Here is a 17,321-nt window from a genome sequence, read left to right as displayed (position 1 = left end):
AGTGAAGCCAACGGAAAAGGATAAGAATGCAATTAGCTGATGAGCTCAGTGTTAGTGGATATGAATGGAATTAGCAGGGGAACACCAAGTTTGAAGAGAAACAACACTGGGTTGTACAGGAATGCGCGTTTTAGAAAAGAAATCAGAATATTGGAGTGTCTGAGAAGTTTGATAAAGATGAATCATAGGAATGAAGGACACAGGGAGTCGGGAGTTATCTAGAAGAGTATCTTAAAATAGAGGACTCAAAGGGAGTCCTGAAGAGCTTGCTGTTTTTTTGTTTAATTGGAGGAACTGACAGATTTGGAGGTTGCTATTGAAAGATGTTTGAAGAATTTTGGAAGAATCTGTAGAGCACATCAGAATGTGGTATCATCTGCTTCCACCTCAAGTTACAGAGGGCTGGCTGAGAGCCCCTCGATTCCTAGGGTCTGGAGGTTCCTGAAAGACAGATGTGTGTCCCAGGTCCGGTGTCTCCGCCACCTCTTTTCCCAATTCACTGATGTCCTTCCCATGTACATGTAGGGAAGGCAGGGGTGGGAATGGCTGGGAGATCCCTCATGGAGCTTCAGTTGGGTAGTTTGTAACATGTCTCTGCTAGGAGAGTGTGACTGAGCGTCCCTTTCACTTGTTTTCTAGGAGCAGGGAAATAGAGATCTCCTGCTCTTGGTCACTTGGGCCCATCCTTTCAGGAATCTGTGCTTTCTTAGGCTGAATATTTAGAGGTTGGAGACTGCCATGGAGCCCTGCAGAAGAGGGGAGGGATCTGGAAGTGGGAGCCCATAAGAAGGAAGACGTTTAGACAATACTATGGGAAATAGAAGTACAACTTCCAGGATTCTGTTTTTCCAGGAGTCTCTCTGCTTGGGTATCTGAGTGCCTGTGAATCTTTTGGGCATTATGTCCTCTACCCTCCTGCTTGAATTTTTCAAGAAACGAAGGGGTTCCCTAAGTACAAGGAAGACAGTTCTAATTACAGGTTAGAAGGAGGGGAAAACTAGGTGTGAAGGCTCACGCCTATAATCCCAGCACTTTGGGAGGGTTAGGCAGGATGATTACTTGAGGCTAGGTGTTCAAGAACAGCCTGGGCGGCATAGGTAGACCCCATCTCTTAAAAAAAAAGAAAAAATAGGCATTGGGTGGTGGTGCCTGCCTGTATTCCTAGGTAGTCAAGGGGCTGAGGCAGGAGGATCACTTAATCCCAGGAGTTTGAAGCACCAGTAAGCTATGATTGTGCCACTGCATCCCAGCGTGGGTGACAGAGTGAGACCATGTCTCTAAACAATTTGGTAAAATCTAAAAAAGGGAAGGGAATTAAAGGACCTTTCAATCATTCTGTCAGTTCTGGTGCTGCCTTGTTGCTATTGAGACTGGTCCTGCAGTCTGGGAAGGATTGACCTTTGCTACCAGGGTGCCCTCACTGACCCAGATCCCGCAGTCTTCATGGTGATACGTACTTAGATTTCAAAGTTATTTTTTTTTAGATCACATTCAAATGCTTAATTGCTCAGCCATCATTCCCAAAACACCAGTACTCTGCTCTGGCAGTCGGGCCTCATAGCTTTAGCCACACACATAGTGAGCAAGTTGACCTTTCCCTCACACTCAGAACTGTCTGTGGAGTACTCATGTTAGCCTAGACTTAGCCTAGACCTTTGAGCAAGGTCTCAAAGGTAATGGTCAGTTACCCTTTGAGGCCTTTGTCTGTCTTTTCTACAGCAAGTAGTAGTTGGGATTGTTCTAAAGTTCAGAGAGGTTCAAATAATGTTACAGGAAGAGATGAGAATTTCCTTACTTCTTTGCTACCACATCTGTATCCTGAGGGCCCTTTCTATCCCGTGTAGCACCTTTTCTTAGGTAGCAGACGTTCCCATATCGTCCTTCCCCAGAGTAGTGGTCACCAACTCACAGTTGGCCTGGCAAGTGACCTGTTTACTGTTAGCAATGAAAACCTCCCAAGGCACTTGCGTGTGTGTGTCATGTTCTAAAATTATTTTCAGATTCTTCGTAGCAAGAAAGCCATTCAACAGAATTCTCTGAATCTAAAGTAGAATAGTTGAATTTAACAGAGCCAAGCTTCATCCATGAGTCATCAGTATCCACAAAGAAAAGTAGGGCTTTGTGTTTGCTCCGGCAGCATATACACTAAAATTGGAACCCTGCAGAGAAGATTAGCATGGTCCCTGCCCAAGGTAGACATAAACATCGGTGAAGCATTCCGTGTTTTATCCAGTCCCTGAAACATCATTTGCCCATTTGCTGACTAGCTCCAAGGTAACAGTGTGTGTCAAGGCAAAAACAGGTGACACCCAATATTAAAATTGTATTGGGACTTTCAGTACAGAGATAGGCCCATAATATGATCTATGAAATGTCAATGGAGCTCAGTAGTGTGGAATGTTGTGTGCAAATATGTTGTTGGTAGTTAGAAATGAGAAAATGTCAACTTGCATTGCCTTTGTTCAACTTAAATAAAAATAGGGTTTTGCCTGCCACGTCAGTTGGAGACAGGCATGGAGATTAAGCATCATTCTAGCAAAGATCTGCTGATTCAGAGTTTGAGCAGGTAGAGGAGGAACAGTAGTAGTCCAAGTTAGGTTATGACATCCATTAATTTTCTGCCCTTGCTGTGATTAAGTAGCTCAGTAACAGTGGACGATTATGTTATCCCATTTACTGAAGTAATATTTATAATAAATTTTGTTAAAATTAAGAAACAGATGAGATTCCCTGAATTGCAAGCCACAAACAGTAGAACAAGTAATAAACAAGGGTGGGGCTTAGTAACATTTTTGAAAACTGTATCATTTGAGTATTAGTACCTATGGAAAACTACAAATGTGTTTTGTTTGGGATTCCAAAATCATTTCAGCCATAAAGTTCAAGGACAAATTATTCCATTGATTCCCTATCTTTCTGAGCCTTGTAAAACTGTTCTCTCATTAAATGTTGTTTTAGAACCCAGTGAACTAAGGCAGTAAAATCCTTATTTTTAGAAGGCAATGAGCCTGAGAGAAGCAACTTGTCCAAGAACAAATAGCTGTTGCTTACAGAGAGCTAGGACTTCTTCTGAGTTCAGGACACGTTGCATCATGTCAAGGGACCTCTGGTTAATTCACTGCTCTATACTCCCTTCATGAGTACTTCGCCTTTCTTTTCTTCTTTAACTAGAAGCTTAATAAGAAGTTTGTTGAGCTTACAAACTTGAGGTACATGGGATAATTAAAGATCTGTTATTATAATAGCTCTGATATTGTCTGAAATACTCTTCAGAATTTAATTTATTTGGTAAATGATTTTCATGTCAGTATTAAAATAGTAATTTTATTTATTACATTTTTAGAAATAGAATTCCCCAACAAATTTCAGAAGATAAAGAAGAAAAGATTCTGGAAAATCCTTCTGAAATTAGCAATCCAGGTAAGCCTTCTGACAGTGACTGCCTCTTTGGTGGGCGTACACTAGATACATAAGTAGGAATAGTGAAGTTTTGAGTATAAAGGAGGAGTTTAAAAGGTCAATGTGTAAACTGCATGCATATTTCTTCTTGAATGTTTTTTAGTAGTCTGGAATGCGGAGTTACTTTAAGTTAGGCGTACGTCATTTATTATCTCAAACAATATTGTCTGGAAAGAAATCATTTATTTAATTTTGGTCCCTAAAATCCTGTTTGATATTTTTGGCTAAATAAGAAAGAAGATTTTTAAGTTAGTATATTCCGTTTCCAGTCACATTATAATGAATTGCACTTGGTATAAAAATGCATCTTCTATTTAATTTTTATAATAAATGGTTTGCATTTAGTGAATAGTAGTTACAGTTGACCTTGAACCATGGGAGGGTTAGGGACGTCAATCCCCTTTCATCCGAAAATCTGTGTATAACATTTTACTTTGCAAAACTTTACTTACAGCCTACTGTGGACTGGAAGCCTTGTGATAACATAAATAGTCAATTAACACATAGGTTGTATGTCATATGTGTTATATATTGTATTCTCACAATTAGGTAAGCTAGTGAAAAGCCACTGTTATGAAGAAAATCATAAGGAAGAAAAAATACATTTCCTATCCATGAACTGGAAGTGGATCATCATAAAGGTCTTTATCCTCTTTATCTTCACATTGACTAGGCTGATAAAGAGGAGGAGGAATAGGAGAGGTTGGTCCAGCTGTGTCTGGGTGACAGAGCAGAAGAAAATCTGCATCTAAGTGGACCCCTGCAGTTCAAACACCTGTTGTCAAAGGGAGACTATGTATTTGTATTACATAGTGATTTGTGTCACAGAAAAGTAACTATTGTTAAAACCGAGAACTCAAAAATACCTTTCTGATAGCATAAACAAATGACAATATTAACTGCAAATTGTGGCCAGTGTGCAGCAAAATACTAATAGGAGAATATTATTTTATTTATTTATTTTTGGAGACAAGGTTTCCCTCACTCTGTTGCCCGGGCTAGAGTGCAGGGCCTAGAGTGCAGTCAGTGCAGTAGGATCATCATAGCTCACTGTAACCTCAGACTCCAGGGCTCAAATGATCCTCCTGCCTCAGCCTCCCGAGTAGCTGGACCTACAGGTGCATGCCACCAAGCCCAGCTTATTTTTAAATTTTTTTTTTCAGAGATGGTTTCTTTCTTTTTTTGAGAGAGAGAGAGAGACTCACTTTGTTTCCCAGGCTAGAGTGCCATGGCATCAGCGTAGCTCACAGCAATCTCAAACTGCTGGCCTCAAGCAATCTTCCTGCCTCAGCCTCCTGAGTAGCTGGGACTACAGGTGCTTGCCACCGCACCCAACTACTTTTTTCATTCTATTTTTAGTTTGTTGGCTAATTTTTTCTATTTTTAGTAGAGATGGGGTCTGACTCTTGCTCAGACTGGTCTGGAACTCTTGCCCTCAAGGATCCTCCTGCCTCAGCCTCCTATAGTGCTAGGATTACAAGCATCATGGGCCACCATACCAAGCCAGTGGATTATTTTATAAAGATACCTATTGAATGAAGATGTCAGAAAAGCAATTCTTTGTTGAGAAGTACAGATTATGTTAGAAATCCGTATACCAACAAGGTCTCACTATTATTGAATTCATTCCCCATAGGTTAAAACCAAATGATATATATTTACTTCACTAGAATGAGATGTGTTCTCCTATCTGCTGGATAATTGTCATGATAACAGTGACTTTGTGTCCCTTAGCCAAACGATTTTCCTAAGAAATATTCCAGTAGCCCAACCGTGGGCTAAACCAATAATAATAAAAGTAGAGAAGTATTTCACAATAACAAAAATGCTACTGTGCTACCTAGGTGGGACACCTACATCCTTGTACAATCTGAGGTATATGAGGGCACCTTTAATGTAGTATATATTCATCAAAGAAATTCCATAATTTAGGTATTGTAAGTAGTAGGAGACAAAGGTCGAGTAGGCATAGTATTTGTCTTTGAGGTGCTTGTGATAAGCTAGACCTGTTCCTGTTTCACTTCTGTGTTTCTTCAACGGAACTGTCAAACCGTTTTTATTCATCGTATTCACTTGCCCACCTCACAAATAGCTATCAAATGTCTTTTGGGTGATAAGTATTGTTCCGATATAACTAAACACGTACATTTTACAAATACAGTCAGGAACTTATTTTTATTGTTACTTATATTATTTACTACTTTATTCAGTGGTTACTGGGTGCCAGATGCCCTCTGGGAGCTTATTAATATAATCATCATTTACCTTGTACTTATCGTGTTAAATGTGTGCCAGACACTTTAAGTCTATCATGCAGAATTAATTCTTTAGACATTGACTAGGATTTAAGGTAAGCAAGGCAGAGTGAGTAGAAGTTTGCCAGGTAAAGAGGCAGAAAGATGGTGCTTGGCAGAAGGAACACCTGGCAGGATTGCACATGAGGTCCAAGAACAGCAAGTGCAAAAGCTGAGACTCATGGGTCAGATTTGCAAGGTTTTCCAGCAGTTCCATTTTCCTGGGAGTCACAGGATTAGAATTGAGTATGAGGGCATTGTGGTTATGGTGTAAAGCAGGGATGGTCAAGATTTTTCTGTAAAGGGTTGAGGTAGTATACCTTTTAGGCCAGGTGGTCTCAGTCATATCTATTCAACCCTGCCATTGAAGTATGAAAGCAGTCATAGATAAGAGGTAAGCAAATAGACATGACTGTGCTCCGACGAAACTTGGTTTAAATAACCGTGTGGCAGGGTAGATGTGGCCTGTGGCCTGTAGTTTCCTGACCCCCCCATGTAGAAGGTAGATGGAAGGTTACCATCTAATGAGACTGGAGGACAAGAGAAGGAAGCTTTTACAATAGTCAAAGCTGTAGTTTCCTTGTCACACAAAGCTTGGATTAGTAGCAATCTAGTGGTTACCCATCCACAGTGAAGGAAATAGTTAGGAAGGTCAGTTTATTCATTTTAAGACGTTGTTCTTTTTCTTGCCTTTTCCTTTTTTTACTTATTTTTTTTTTAAATTTAAGAAGTAATGATAATAGTTGGTGGGTTTTTTCCCCCTGTGAGAGCCAGAAGTTAAGAGTCCATGCTGAATCTTGAAATAAAACCTTGGTGGTAGGCATGTAAAGAGGACTTAGAAGAGAAAGACAGTTCATATGATTTAGTGGTTATTGAATGTTCAAATTTAAGGGCAGAGAGAAATCTCAGCTGTCTGACTCACAGGTTTCCAGGTTATGCAGTCACGTTTAAATTGGACACGAGGAAAGAGTAGCAAACTGTCAGGTGTATAGAGAAGAGCAGCAGGTCAACAGGGAAGATTAACTTTTTTCTATCCATGTTGAGTTTAACGGGATATTCATGTGGGATATTTTCAGTTGGTAATTGGATGATAGGCATTTCTACCAGGAGATGGGACCCTGAGGTTGGAGTCACAGACTTGGAATACTGTTACTGTAATTACCAAAGTCATAGATCTGAATGAGCTTCTCCTTGATAGGGAGGATGTAGAATGAGAAGGCGGCCAGTGCCAAAACCCTTGGCGCATCCACGTTTCCCAAAGGAAAAGGAGTCAGCAAAGAAGACTGAGCAGTGGGTAGAGAAATGTCGGAGAGGAATCAAGAGCAAGTTATGTTGTAAAGATTTTTTAAAACATGAGAATTTCAAGTAGGAGACTATAAATTCTGGCAAGTAAGATTACTAAAGCGAGTTGGAGTGAACTTTCTCATCTGTGGTGGTTCCCTTTTCAAAACAACAATTTTAAAATTGTAAGGTCTACTTTGTATGTGACTCGTACTTGTGGTGTCCAGATGTGGAAGGACACATCTTTAAGATGCTACCTAAAAGTTTTGTAACTGCAGCAGGTATCCACATAGGGTCAGGAAAATTGTCTAGACTGGTGAGTCCAATGTGCCAATATTACTCCAAAATTGTTAAAACCTGAAGATCACCTGTAAGGGGAAGTGGTGTCTCTCTTATCTGCTTGTTGTGGAAATGCTTGCTTTATACCCACGGCCTTGATGAGCTCTTGTGCACGCATTCTGAAACAAAACCTGGCAGCAACACTGGAAGCCACTGTGGAACACACATACCCTCCCTCTGACGTGGAATCATAACACAGCCATTTTTGGACTGGGTTTCAAATTTTGGTCAGCAATGGATTACAGACCTGCAAGTTGGAGAAACTGACATCGTTTAAATACTTTACTGCAGAAAACTGAAAGAATATATGGAGGCAACTGTAAGGGGATATGCTGAATATACTGGTTCTCAGTACTTGGGGAATTCTGGTGACTTCAGTAGAAAAGTCAGTACCTGAATGTCTTCATTAGTGCAGTTCTCTTTCCATTTGCCGCCTTCTGATATCTCTGCTTTTCCTGCTTTCTTTTTAATTTCATCTCCAACGAGAAAATAGTGTGAGAACATATTACTAACATATGTATGTCTTACAAGTGTTTATTATTTCCTTTGAAGACAGTTGGCTACTTGTCCTAAAGTGTATCTGGTATTCTCTTAGATTCTAACGGCAAATGTCTGTACCACAATGACAGTGTCACTGATGGTGGGCTGCCAAGATTTTAGGTGTCTTCTGGGTTGTCAAATACTGTGTGTTCTATCTGGCATAGTTTTCATGTGAAATGCTTTTCTGGTATTATATTTGTTCGGAAGTTGGTAATCTGTGATTTAACTAGAATACTTGGTGGCTTGGATCACAACACTTTTAACCATCTATCTATATCTATATCTATATCTATATCTATATCTATATCTATATCTATCTGTCTGTATGATAAACCCCCATTACTCTCGAAATAACTTGGAGGTCCAAGTGGTCCTTAATGGTCACAGCCATCTGTCTTGGAGCAGTGTGTAACTCTTCCTATGCTTCTGATGCAACTGTATGCACTTTTTGACTTGTTCTTTAAGGAGCCTCCTTTAGTAGGTGAACAGTGTTTTTAGTTTCAGAAGAAATGAACAGAAATCTTAGAAACGAATAAGAGGAGCTTGTGATCAGCAGTACAGTATTATAGCATATCCAATGATTGTATGTGATCATAGCGCACTGCAGGGTTAAAGTGTCAGCCTCAAGCAATACGCTCACTTCAGCCTCCTAATTACCTTGGGATTATAGGCCAGCATGCTATCGTAGGCTTTTAATGTTCCATAATTTTATATGGTTGATTTAAAATATATTTTACTTTTTCCTTTAGCAGTGGATGAGATTGCTGGAGACCCCGTGTTCAGGTAGGATCTTGCATATTTTTTAAAAATTATGTGTTCACTAAGGGAATACAAAGCAGAGAAACTAATATTTGATGAGTGTTCTACTATGAGCTAGATGCCATATCATGTACTTAACATTGATCATCTCATATAATCTCCACAAATACTTGCAAAGTACTTGTGCTATTCCTGTTTAGGAATTAGGCTACTGTGGTTCTGAAGTTGACTAATTGTCCCATGATCCCATAGCGAACAAGTAGCTGACCCATGATTTGACAATAAACCTGCCTGGCTCCCAAATCCCTACTTCTTCCCCTGAGCATATGATAAAGAACTGTGCAGCACTGGGATCCAGGTACAGGTCCAGCTGAGATCGATGCAGAAAGTCAGATTTAGTTATACGTTAACTCTCCTCAAAAGTGTTCCTTAGAAGGCTGGTTAGTCAACAGCTTGTCCTGCTATGTTCAACAATTGCAGTGGTCATTGTTTTCACCATCGAAAGTTTGAGGGCAGATCTCACTTTGCCGTGGCCACAGGACCATAGGTTTAACATAAGCAAGACCAAGCAAGTCCTAGAAGGAGTTAATTTCCTGTAAGTGAAGGATGTCTACATGTATGCCATGTTTTGTTAATTACAGTTAGCGTCTATTTAGAGGATTTTTCTGATTGATCTTTCTACTTACTGACTTCCCAGTAAGTAGACAGTAAGACTATCCTCAGCTACTGCACATGCCTAGTTCATGAAGATTTTTCTTTTTTCCTAGCATCTTTTTTCTTCCTCTGTGACTTTTCTCTAATCTTGTCTTGATTTTGTTTTCTTTCTTCTCTGCCTTTTTTGGTATTTCTTTTGTTGTGTTTTTTTTCTTTCCATTCTGCCAGCTAAGTCTTCCACATTTTCCTATAGAGGAAATCCAAAGCACACAGAATTTCAGGATTTTAAGCAATCTTAAGAGACCAAGCAAAGTATTCTCTAGGAATTCCACCTGTGCTTAACATCCTGCCCTAGTAATTGCTCAGGTGGAGAACCTGAAAGTCAAAGAGATTAAAGTGACTCATTTGGAGATAGTGAGTGTTAGAAATGAGATGTGAACTCAGGTTTCTTAATCGAAAGCCCAGTACTCTTCCTTGTTTATCATCCTGTAGGTGAGTGTTTTAATAATAGACAGTGGGTGTGGGTCTAGTGAAGCCAACGGAAAAGGATAAGAATGCAATTAGCTGATGAGCTCAGTGTTAGTGGATATGAATGGAATTAGCAGGGGAACACCAAGTTTGAAGAGAAACAACACTGGGTTGTACAGGAATGCGCGTTTTAGAAAAGAAATCAGAATATTGGAGTGTCTGAGAAGTTTGATAAAGATGAATCATAGGAATGAAGGACACAGGGAGTCGGGAGTTATCTAGAAGAGTATCTTAAAATAGAGGACTCAAAGGGAGTCCTGAAGAGCTTGCTGTTTTTTTGTTTAATTGGAGGAACTGACAGATTTGGAGGTTGCTATTGAAAGATGTTTGAAGAATTTTGGAAGAATCTGTAGAGCACATCAGAATGTGGTATCATCTGCTTCCACCTCAAGTTACAGAGGGCTGGCTGAGAGCCCCTCGATTCCTAGGGTCTGGAGGTTCCTGAAAGACAGATGTGTGTCCCAGGTCCGGTGTCTCCGCCACCTCTTTTCCCAATTCACTGATGTCCTTCCCATGTACATGTAGGGAAGGCAGGGGTGGGAATGGCTGGGAGATCCCTCATGGAGCTTCAGTTGGGTAGTTTGTAACATGTCTCTGCTAGGAGAGTGTGACTGAGCGTCCCTTTCACTTGTTTTCTAGGAGCAGGGAAATAGAGATCTCCTGCTCTTGGTCACTTGGGCCCATCCTTTCAGGAATCTGTGCTTTCTTAGGCTGAATATTTAGAGGTTGGAGACTGCCATGGAGCCCTGCAGAAGAGGGGAGGGATCTGGAAGTGGGAGCCCATAAGAAGGAAGACGTTTAGACAATACTATGGGAAATAGAAGTACAACTTCCAGGATTCTGTTTTTCCAGGAGTCTCTCTGCTTGGGTATCTGAGTGCCTGTGAATCTTTTGGGCATTATGTCCTCTACCCTCCTGCTTGAATTTTTCAAGAAACGAAGGGGTTCCCTAAGTACAAGGAAGACAGTTCTAATTACAGGTTAGAAGGAGGGGAAAACTAGGTGTGAAGGCTCACGCCTATAATCCCAGCACTTTGGGAGGGTTAGGCAGGATGATTACTTGAGGCTAGGTGTTCAAGAACAGCCTGGGCGGCATAGGTAGACCCCATCTCTTAAAAAAAAAGAAAAAATAGGCATTGGGTGGTGGTGCCTGCCTGTATTCCTAGGTAGTCAAGGGGCTGAGGCAGGAGGATCACTTAATCCCAGGAGTTTGAAGCACCAGTAAGCTATGATTGTGCCACTGCATCCCAGCGTGGGTGACAGAGTGAGACCATGTCTCTAAACAATTTGGTAAAATCTAAAAAAGGGAAGGGAATTAAAGGACCTTTCAATCATTCTGTCAGTTCTGGTGCTGCCTTGTTGCTATTGAGACTGGTCCTGCAGTCTGGGAAGGATTGACCTTTGCTACCAGGGTGCCCTCACTGACCCAGATCCCGCAGTCTTCATGGTGATACGTACTTAGATTTCAAAGTTATTTTTTTTTAGATCACATTCAAATGCTTAATTGCTCAGCCATCATTCCCAAAACACCAGTACTCTGCTCTGGCAGTCGGGCCTCATAGCTTTAGCCACACACATAGTGAGCAAGTTGACCTTTCCCTCACACTCAGAACTGTCTGTGGAGTACTCATGTTAGCCTAGACTTAGCCTAGACCTTTGAGCAAGGTCTCAAAGGTAATGGTCAGTTACCCTTTGAGGCCTTTGTCTGTCTTTTCTACAGCAAGTAGTAGTTGGGATTGTTCTAAAGTTCAGAGAGGTTCAAATAATGTTACAGGAAGAGATGAGAATTTCCTTACTTCTTTGCTACCACATCTGTATCCTGAGGGCCCTTTCTATCCCGTGTAGCACCTTTTCTTAGGTAGCAGACGTTCCCATATCGTCCTTCCCCAGAGTAGTGGTCACCAACTCACAGTTGGCCTGGCAAGTGACCTGTTTACTGTTAGCAATGAAAACCTCCCAAGGCACTTGCGTGTGTGTGTCATGTTCTAAAATTATTTTCAGATTCTTCGTAGCAAGAAAGCCATTCAACAGAATTCTCTGAATCTAAAGTAGAATAGTTGAATTTAACAGAGCCAAGCTTCATCCATGAGTCATCAGTATCCACAAAGAAAAGTAGGGCTTTGTGTTTGCTCCGGCAGCATATACACTAAAATTGGAACCCTGCAGAGAAGATTAGCATGGTCCCTGCCCAAGGTAGACATAAACATCGGTGAAGCATTCCGTGTTTTATCCAGTCCCTGAAACATCATTTGCCCATTTGCTGACTAGCTCCAAGGTAACAGTGTGTGTCAAGGCAAAAACAGGTGACACCCAATATTAAAATTGTATTGGGACTTTCAGTACAGAGATAGGCCCATAATATGATCTATGAAATGTCAATGGAGCTCAGTAGTGTGGAATGTTGTGTGCAAATATGTTGTTGGTAGTTAGAAATGAGAAAATGTCAACTTGCATTGCCTTTGTTCAACTTAAATAAAAATAGGGTTTTGCCTGCCACGTCAGTTGGAGACGGGCATGGAGATTAAGCATCATTCTAGCAAAGATCTGCTGATTCAGAGTTTGAGCAGGTAGAGGAGGAACAGTAGTAGTCCAAGTTAGGTTATGACATCCATTAATTTTCTGCCCTTGCTGTGATTAAGTAGCTCAGTAACAGTGGACGATTATGTTATCCCATTTACTGAAGTAATATTTATAATAAATTTTGTTAAAATTAAGAAACAGATGAGATTCCCTGAATTGCAAGCCACAAACAGTAGAACAAGTAATAAACAAGGGTGGGGCTTAGTAACATTTTTGAAAACTGTATCATTTGAGTATTAGTACCTATGGAAAACTACAAATGTGTTTTGTTTGGGATTCCAAAATCATTTCAGCCATAAAGTTCAAGGACAAATTATTCCATTGATTCCCTATCTTTCTGAGCCTTGTAAAACTGTTCTCTCATTAAATGTTGTTTTAGAACCCAGTGAACTAAGGCAGTAAAATCCTTATTTTTAGAAGGCAATGAGCCTGAGAGAAGCAACTTGTCCAAGAACAAATAGCTGTTGCTTACAGAGAGCTAGGACTTCTTCTGAGTTCAGGACACGTTGCATCATGTCAAGGGACCTCTGGTTAATTCACTGCTCTATACTCCCTTCATGAGTACTTCGCCTTTCTTTTCTTCTTTAACTAGAAGCTTAATAAGAAGTTTGTTGAGTTTACAAAGTTGAGGTACATGGGATAATTAAAGATCTGTTATTATAATAGCTCTGATATTGTCTGAAATACTCTTCAGAATTTAATTTATTTGGTAAATGATTTTCATGTCAGTATTAAAATAGTAATTTTATTTATTACATTTTTAGAAATAGAATTCCCCAACAAATTTCAGAAGATAAAGAAGAAAAGATTCTGGAAAATCCTTCTGAAATTAGCAATCCAGGTAAGCCTTCTGACAGTGACTGCCTCTTTGGTGGGCGTACACTAGATACATAAGTAGGAATAGTGAAGTTTTGAGTATAAAGGAGGAGTTTAAAAGGTCAATGTGTAAACTGCATGCATATTTCTTCTTGAATGTTTTTTAGTAGTCTGGAATGCGGAGTTACTTTAAGTTAGGCGTACGTCATTTATTATCTCAAACAATATTGTCTGGAAAGAAATCATTTATTTAATTTTGGTCCCTAAAATCCTGTTTGATATTTTTGGCTAAATAAGAAAGAAGATTTTTAAGTTAGTATATTCCGTTTCCAGTCACATTATAATGAATTGCACTTGGTATAAAAATGCATCTTCTATTTAATTTTTATAATAAATGGTTTGCATTTAGTGAATAGTAGTTACAGTTGACCTTGAACCATGGGAGGGTTAGGGACGTCAATCCCCTTTCATCCGAAAATCTGTGTATAACATTTTACTTTGCAAAACTTTACTTACAGCCTACTGTGGACTGGAAGCCTTGTGATAACATAAATAGTCAATTAACACATAGGTTGTATGTCATATGTGTTATATATTGTATTCTCACAATTAGGTAAGCTAGTGAAAAGCCACTGTTATGAAGAAAATCATAAGGAAGAAAAAATACATTTCCTATCCATGAACTGGAAGTGGATCATCATAAAGGTCTTTATCCTCTTTATCTTCACATTGACTAGGCTGATAAAGAGGAGGAGGAATAGGAGAGGTTGGTCCAGCTGTGTCTGGGTGACAGAGCAGAAGAAAATCTGCATCTAAGTGGACCCCTGCAGTTCAAACACCTGTTGTCAAAGGGAGACTATGTATTTGTATTACATAGTGATTTGTGTCACAGAAAAGTAACTATTGTTAAAACCGAGAACTCAAAAATACCTTTCTGATAGCATAAACAAATGACAATATTAACTGCAAATTGTGGCCAGTGTGCAGCAAAATACTAATAGGAGAATATTATTTTATTTATTTATTTTTGGAGACAAGGTTTCCCTCACTCTGTTGCCCGGGCTAGAGTGCAGGGCCTAGAGTGCAGTCAGTGCAGTAGGATCATCATAGCTCACTGTAACCTCAGACTCCAGGGCTCAAATGATCCTCCTGCCTCAGCCTCCCGAGTAGCTGGACCTACAGGTGCATGCCACCAAGCCCAGCTTATTTTTAAATTTTTTTTTTCAGAGATGGTTTCTTTCTTTTTTTGAGAGAGAGAGAGAGACTCACTTTGTTTCCCAGGCTAGAGTGCCATGGCATCAGCGTAGCTCACAGCAATCTCAAACTGCTGGCCTCAAGCAATCTTCCTGCCTCAGCCTCCTGAGTAGCTGGGACTACAGGTGCTTGCCACCGCACCCAACTACTTTTTTCATTCTATTTTTAGTTTGTTGGCTAATTTTTTCTATTTTTAGTAGAGATGGGGTCTGACTCTTGCTCAGACTGGTCTGGAACTCTTGCCCTCAAGGATCCTCCTGCCTCAGCCTCCTATAGTGCTAGGATTACAAGCATCATGGGCCACCATACCAAGCCAGTGGATTATTTTATAAAGATACCTATTGAATGAAGATGTCAGAAAAGCAATTCTTTGTTGAGAAGTACAGATTATGTTAGAAATCCGTATACCAACAAGGTCTCACTATTATTGAATTCATTCCCCATAGGTTAAAACCAAATGATATATATTTACTTCACTAGAACGAGATGTGTTCTCCTATCTGCTGGATAATTGTCATGATAACAGTGACTTTGTGTCCCTTAGCCAAACGATTTTCCTAAGAAATATTCCAGTAGCCCAACCGTGGGCTAAACCAATAATAATAAAAGTAGAGAAGTATTTCACAATAACAAAAATGCTACTGTGCTACCTAGGTGGGACACCTACATCCTTGTACAATCTGAGGTATATGAGGGCACCTTTAATGTAGTATATATTCATCAAAGAAATTCCATAATTTAGGTATTGTAAGTAGTAGGAGACAAAGGTCGAGTAGGCATAGTATTTGTCTTTGAGGTGCTTGTGATAAGCTAGACCTGTTCCTGTTTCACTTCTGTGTTTCTTCAACGGAACTGTCAAACCGTTTTTATTCATCGTATTCACTTGCCCACCTCACAAATAGCTATCAAATGTCTTTTGGGTGATAAGTATTGTTCCGATATAACTAAACACGTACATTTTACAAATACAGTCAGGAACTTATTTTTATTGTTACTTATATTATTTACTACTTTATTCAGTGGTTACTGGGTGCCAGATGCCCTCTGGGAGCTTATTAATATAATCATCATTTACCTTGTACTTATCGTGTTAAATGTGTGCCAGACACTTTAAGTCTATCATGCAGAATTAATTCTTTAGACATTGACTAGGATTTAAGGTAAGCAAGGCAGAGTGAGTAGAAGTTTGCCAGGTAAAGAGGCAGAAAGATGGTGCTTGGCAGAAGGAACACCTGGCAGGATTGCACATGAGGTCCAAGAACAGCAAGTGCAAAAGCTGAGACTCATGGGTCAGATTTGCAAGGTTTTCCAGCAGTTCCATTTTCCTGGGAGTCACAGGATTAGAATTGAGTATGAGGGCATTGTGGTTATGGTGTAAAGCAGGGATGGTCAAGATTTTTCTGTAAAGGGTTGAGGTAGTATACCTTTTAGGCCAGGTGGTCTCAGTCATATCTATTCAACCCTGCCATTGAAGTATGAAAGCAGTCATAGATAAGAGGTAAGCAAATAGACATGACTGTGCTCCGACGAAACTTGGTTTAAATAACCGTGTGGCAGGGTAGATGTGGCCTGTGGCCTGTAGTTTCCTGACCCCCCCATGTAGAAGGTAGATGGAAGGTTACCATCTAATGAGACTGGAGGACAAGAGAAGGAAGCTTTTACAATAGTCAAAGCTGTAGTTTCCTTGTCACACAAAGCTTGGATTAGTAGCAATCTAGTGGTTACCCATCCACAGTGAAGGAAATAGTTAGGAAGGTCAGTTTATTCATTTTAAGACGTTGTTCTTTTTCTTGCCTTTTCCTTTTTTTACTTATTTTTTTTTTAAATTTAAGAAGTAATGATAATAGTTGGTGGGTTTTTTCCCCCTGTGAGAGCCAGAAGTTAAGAGTCCATGCTGAATCTTGAAATAAAACCTTGGTGGTAGGCATGTAAAGAGGACTTAGAAGAGAAAGACAGTTCATATGATTTAGTGGTTATTGAATGTTCAAATTTAAGGGCAGAGAGAAATCTCAGCTGTCTGACTCACAGGTTTCCAGGTTATGCAGTCACGTTTAAATTGGACACGAGGAAAGAGTAGCAAACTGTCAGGTGTATAGAGAAGAGCAGCAGGTCAACAGGGAAGATTAACTTTTTTCTATCCATGTTGAGTTTAACGGGATATTCATGTGGGATATTTTCAGTTGGTAATTGGATGATAGGCATTTCTACCAGGAGATGGGACCCTGAGGTTGGAGTCACAGACTTGGAATACTGTTACTGTAATTACCAAAGTCATAGATCTGAATGAGCTTCTCCTTGATAGGGAGGATGTAGAATGAGAAGGCGGCCAGTGCCAAAACCCTTGGCGCATCCACGTTTCCCAAAGGAAAAGGAGTCAGCAAAGAAGACTGAGCAGTGGGTAGAGAAATGTCGGAGAGGAATCAAGAGCAAGTTATGTTGTAAAGATTTTTTAAAACATGAGAATTTCAAGTAGGAGACTATAAATTCTGGCAAGTAAGATTACTAAAGCGAGTTGGAGTGAACTTTCTCATCTGTGGTGGTTCCCTTTTCAAAACAACAATTTTAAAATTGTAAGGTCTACTTTGTATGTGACTCGTACTTGTGGTGTCCAGATGTGGAAGGACACATCTTTAAGATGCTACCTAAAAGTTTTGTAACTGCAGCAGGTATCCACATAGGGTCAGGAAAATTGTCTAGACTGGTGAGTCCAATGTGCCAATATTACTCCAAAATTGTTAAAACCTGAAGATCACCTGTAAGGGGAAGTGGTGTCTCTCTTATCTGCTTGTTGTGGAAATGCTTGCTTTATACCCACGGC

At 40.0% G+C, this 17,321-nt stretch overlaps 1 protein-coding gene and 2 non-coding genes across 4 annotated transcripts in view; all 3 read left to right on the top strand.

Annotated features, from left to right (window-relative positions):
- Positions 1–17,321, top strand: part of LOC123650602 (putative ankyrin repeat domain-containing protein 19) — a 70,385-nt gene that overhangs the window by 21,638 nt on the left and 31,426 nt on the right. For both annotated transcript variants that reach the window (XM_045569489.1, XM_045569490.1), the window contains exons 8-10: positions 3,344–3,420; positions 8,663–8,696; positions 13,198–13,274. In XM_045569489.1, coding sequence (XP_045425445.1) covers positions 3,344–3,420; positions 8,663–8,696; positions 13,198–13,274 — 188 coding nt within the window. The remainder of the gene's footprint in view (positions 1–3,343; positions 3,421–8,662; positions 8,697–13,197; positions 13,275–17,321) is intronic.
- On the top strand, positions 2,122–2,228 carry LOC123621353. Its single transcript, XR_006729088.1, has one exon. It is a non-coding gene; the product is annotated as a U6 spliceosomal RNA (small nuclear RNA).
- LOC123621352 lies at positions 11,976–12,082 on the top strand. The gene has a single exon (XR_006729087.1). It is a non-coding gene; the product is annotated as a U6 spliceosomal RNA (small nuclear RNA).

The sequence above is a fragment of the Lemur catta genome, chromosome 15 (genome assembly GCF_020740605.2).
Source record: "Lemur catta isolate mLemCat1 chromosome 15, mLemCat1.pri, whole genome shotgun sequence".
Classification (NCBI taxonomy): Eukaryota; Metazoa; Chordata; class Mammalia; order Primates; family Lemuridae; genus Lemur; species Lemur catta.
Note: the sequence above shows the minus strand (reverse complement) of the source record. Positions and strands in the feature narration are given on the sequence as shown.